At 39.2% G+C, this 4,459-nt stretch overlaps 1 protein-coding gene across 3 annotated transcripts in view; it reads right to left on the bottom strand.

The window, feature by feature from the left end:
• Positions 1-4,459, bottom strand: part of LOC108752954 (mothers against decapentaplegic homolog 7) — a 63,435-nt gene that overhangs the window by 37,380 nt on the left and 21,596 nt on the right. For all 3 annotated transcript variants that reach the window (XM_018494212.1, XM_018494213.1, XM_018494211.1), the window contains one exon: positions 4,163-4,213. In XM_018494212.1, the coding sequence (XP_018349714.1) occupies positions 4,163-4,213 (51 nt within the window). The remainder of the gene's footprint in view (positions 1-4,162; positions 4,214-4,459) is intronic.

A 4,459-nucleotide genomic window follows, 5' to 3' on the forward strand; every position in this document is an offset into this window, starting at 1 on the left:
CACTGGAAAAAGAGTCTGGTTACGTAAACTGGAATTTTGAAAAAAATGAATAAATCAAAATTGTCTGATCGTATCTATTATAATTCTAGCTTAGATAGAATTTTGACTGATACGATCACAGAATTCTAGTGCGTTCATTTCCAATTTTTCCTTACGACGTTTTAATTGCTCTCTAAATCCGAACCGGTGAATTCAATTGAGAAAAAAGGTTAACCGAGTTAGATTCCACGTTTCGTGGAATTTTTTCGTAAAATTTCACTGATTACCAGTGGCATAATCGGCATAACTAATGTCAACAGTTATTTACTGATTCATATATATAGAGAGTAGACAACGGGAGTTGTATGTGGAGTTACGAACGAAATGTTTGATACGTCACGATAGAAGGGAAGCGAGATTGCTCGGAGAAGGAACTTGAAGGTGATAGCTCGAGAAGATTCTGCCGCGTTCTTTTCCATTGGCGGTCACCCCTTTACTTTCCTCCCGCGCGACCGACGTGAGCGCGCGCGTTCGCGGAATCTCCTCGCAAGTCACTGGTTCGCTCGAATCGCTCCGTTTCGCGTTATAGGAATATCGCGCCGCGTCGCTGAAGCAGCAACAAGTGGCGGGCTTTTATCCGCCGCCGTACGCGCTTCGCGGCACGCAGCGCAGCGGCGCGGTGGCCCAGTTTCCGCGACGGGGCATAAATTCGCGCGGGCGCCCGTCGTCGCGCCCGAAAGACAGATTTACGACGGGGGGCAAAGGCGAGTCTCTCCTTCTTCCGAGAAGAAAGCCCTCCACCCACGCCGCCAGGAAAAACGTACGCTTCCTCGCCTGCGCGCGCGCGCGCGCGCGCGTTTCTACATTCTATATCTATATCGGTGTGCACGCGCGCGTGAAGTAGAGCTGTCATTATTGATTCACGAGTTACTTTATATACGATTGACAAGCGGTAACGTTAAACACGAGCTTTCTAGTCATTCGCGCTAAAACGGCGAGCGCGAGTCGACTATAAATACGAATTCCTTGTCACGTCAACCAGGGTTGACGCACTTGAGCTTCAGCGGTATAATTATAATTTAAATGATCGCAGCAGCACAAAATGTACAAACACAAAATATTTAATTTTCTTTTATTCAAAATATTCATTACTTTTTATTTCTAATAAGGTAAGGATGATTTTTCCTCGAGTTTCTCAAAATTTAGCTAGTCGCCGATCTGAAAATAAATTTGTTGGGCTATCAAAATAATTATGTAGATAATCTTAAAATGGTTGCTAGAGTGTCTCTGAAAACTCTTTACAGTATTATTCATTATATTTAAGGATCCTACATGATTGTTTTAATAAAATTGTCCAATAAAATTATTTCCACATATCTGTACCTTACCTAATTTTCGGAGATACTCTGATAAAATTGTTCTTGCAGCGGGAAACGAAATTATAATGAAAAAATCCTAATAATAAAAAGAAAATATAAAAATGTAGAATGTAAGATTTTGGTTTGTGTTAGCTCTGATTAAGTTCTGATTATACTCAAGCTCAAGGCGCATCAACTTCGATGAAAAACGACGAGGAATTTGTATTTATAACACGCCCTGTGAAGATTTAATAATACCTTCGAGAACGCTGGACCTTTGACAGGATCCTCCTTTATACTCGTACAAATGCTCGAGTCGCTTTGCAATACGTACGACACATCGTCCTCTCTCTATCGACAGGAGATATTGACCTCAGGCAGTATACACACCAAGCGCCCAGTATTTTTCTCTCTCTCTCCCCCTCTCTGCTATATATATGTAAGTGCGTCCACTATACAATCTATACACACGCCTAACGTCATCGCGAACGTGCGGCTCTCCTCTAACTGCAGGCGCTATTATTTCGTCACATCAAGCTTGACACACATGTATCGCCAACATCGATGGGATAGACATTCATTCGCTTCTATTTTTAATAAAGAAAGAAACAGTAAATATATGTTATGCGCCAACATCGATATTTTATTTTACAGTATAGCGACAGTCTCTTGACGATACCATTGTCTTGTATGTGTTACTCGGAAAGGACAGTTTTTTTTTTTTTTTTCTTTCTGAAATATCTAAAAATGATATAGCGGATACAGATCTGAAGAGTAATTTCGTTGGACCATCAAAATATTTGTGTAGGACTGATCGCTAGAAAACTTTTTGTAGCACTGCACATGATGTTTCAGATTCCTATACTTATTTTGACATATACTTCAACGAAATCTTTCTTCCGTGTACGATTACGTGCCCGGGGCTTAATTTTAAAAAGAATATTAATGTATAAGAGAGGGTTCGACAGATCTGTCGTAATCGGGCGATCCCGCGAGAGGTTTCCCGGCGAAACGAAAGGCATTCGAATCTATCGATCTGTGTTGTGTACTCGTGCGTTCGCATCGATCCCGAGAGAACCAGTTTAGGTTCGACCGCGGAAGGAGAGAAGAGAGAAATACGCGGGTTAGTCGAAACCTGACGAGGAGAGCGAGAAGAAAACATAGTTGGCAAAGAAAGTACTGTTTTCAGAATCTTTCCACGAATTAAGAAGCGATTCTTCATGTCTACCAGCTATTTAATTCTACGGTACGCGATATTGCACTTTGCATTCCATAAGTTAGAATTCTCACTCGACGTATCAAGAGTATAATCCCGAAAAGTAAACGATGTGACTTTGATTCTTTTGCAAAAAAATTATTATGAACCTTTTAAACAAAATCAAGAATAAGTTAACAATCTAGCAAATAAAAGTGTTTTGCTGCTAAATGTGTGTTAATATCGATGTTTCGCGTATAAACGAGACTATTCTACTCGCCTCCAGTACTGGTGGACCAGTACTGGCTAGCGGATACATTGATCAACCGCTGAAACGACGATATCGTGAAATCTATCGGCGCGATAGATGCGATCAACAAGATCGATTTACGATCATGTTGACTAACGCGTAGTTACGATCATAAAAAAAAACCATAAACGTATAGATATTATTTTGATTTTTCATTTAGCTCGTTTTATTTCTGCGTCTAATATTGCGTATATTTAAAACTTACTGTCGTAAACATATACACACGTATGCGTATGAAATGTGTATATTTTATTTATTGCAAAAATTTGCAAGGGTGCCTTCTGCTCCGTGAGATAATATTACCGTACGCTTGGTTGAGAACCTTTGATGTGTGTGACTAGAATGCTATCGTAAACCAACCTTTACGAACGCTGCGCGTCTGTTCTCGCTTCGCGCCGAAATCTTTTCTTGCTCAACTCCATCTAATAAAATCGTCGATTTTATTCGCGACGGGACGATCTATTTATCATTTCAGGAATCCGCAGCCGGTGGTGTGCAGCCGTGAAAAGTGTGAGAACCTCTGTGTCGTACGACTGGAATGCCGTGTATTTGTCATCGTATAGATCTTCTTGGTATTCTGTACTTTTTTCTCGCGTTATTCGAGCTCTCGAGGCACAAAGAAAAATAGATATCGATATGTTATACCATTTTATTGTTCTCGTTGCTCGACCAAAATTTATTAATAATATATTATACCGACGGAAAAAAATTAATTAAGACACAAATAATCCTATTTTCGGTCAGAGCGGATCTTAGCGCTTGAAGATTTCAGAGTGAATTTATATATACATTTCCAATTTTATAAATCGCGCGCCGAAATCTTTTTCGTTCTTTCTTGAAACACAATCATGAAGAGAGAACTAGAGTAGTAGTAATAACACACATTATGTATATATTAACTTTACTTGGAAATACTTCAGCACTTTAGATCCGCTTTAATTGAAAATATATTTATTTCTCTTAATTGAAAAAGAAATTGAATAATCTCGCAATTGAATTGTTACGTATTGTTCGCGCAATCTCGACGTACATAGAGATTAACCGGAGATCGGCGCGATACTACGAAAGACGGGAACGTTGGCACTTACATTCGTCCCGGATTATCTCCAACCTTGCTTTGGGCTAGGTCATGAGACACGACACGCGCGCTAGAAGAGACGTACCTCGCTGCTTGTACGGTAAACGTTTGCGAGCAATAAACATGAGTTATCGCCGTTATGGGTGCGCGAAGACAACGCACGTGTACACAAATATATACTGGCACTCGCACACACTCGCTACAAACATTCCTGATTACGGTATGAAAGATGAAACACTCACCTTCGGGTCTCAGTCTATCGGCGATAAGGCAATACGGGGGTGGTGGCGACTCTGAAATAGAAAATGATAATCGTTACGTATCATGATACGACTGAGAACTGGATAAATAGACACATATAGGCAATAAATCATATATCATTATTAATAAATTCAATAAATTTTAATGTAAAACGTAAAATGTATTTTTTATTTTAATACTTTTTAATAATATAAATAATTTAGTTTAATATTTTTAATAGCATGTAATTATTAAGTAACTTGTTATTTCACTAATTATATATATATATATATATATAT

The sequence above is a fragment of the Trachymyrmex septentrionalis genome, unplaced genomic scaffold (genome assembly GCF_001594115.1).
Source record: "Trachymyrmex septentrionalis isolate Tsep2-gDNA-1 unplaced genomic scaffold, Tsep1.0 scaffold62, whole genome shotgun sequence".
Lineage (NCBI taxonomy): Eukaryota > Metazoa > Arthropoda > Insecta > Hymenoptera > Formicidae > Trachymyrmex > Trachymyrmex septentrionalis.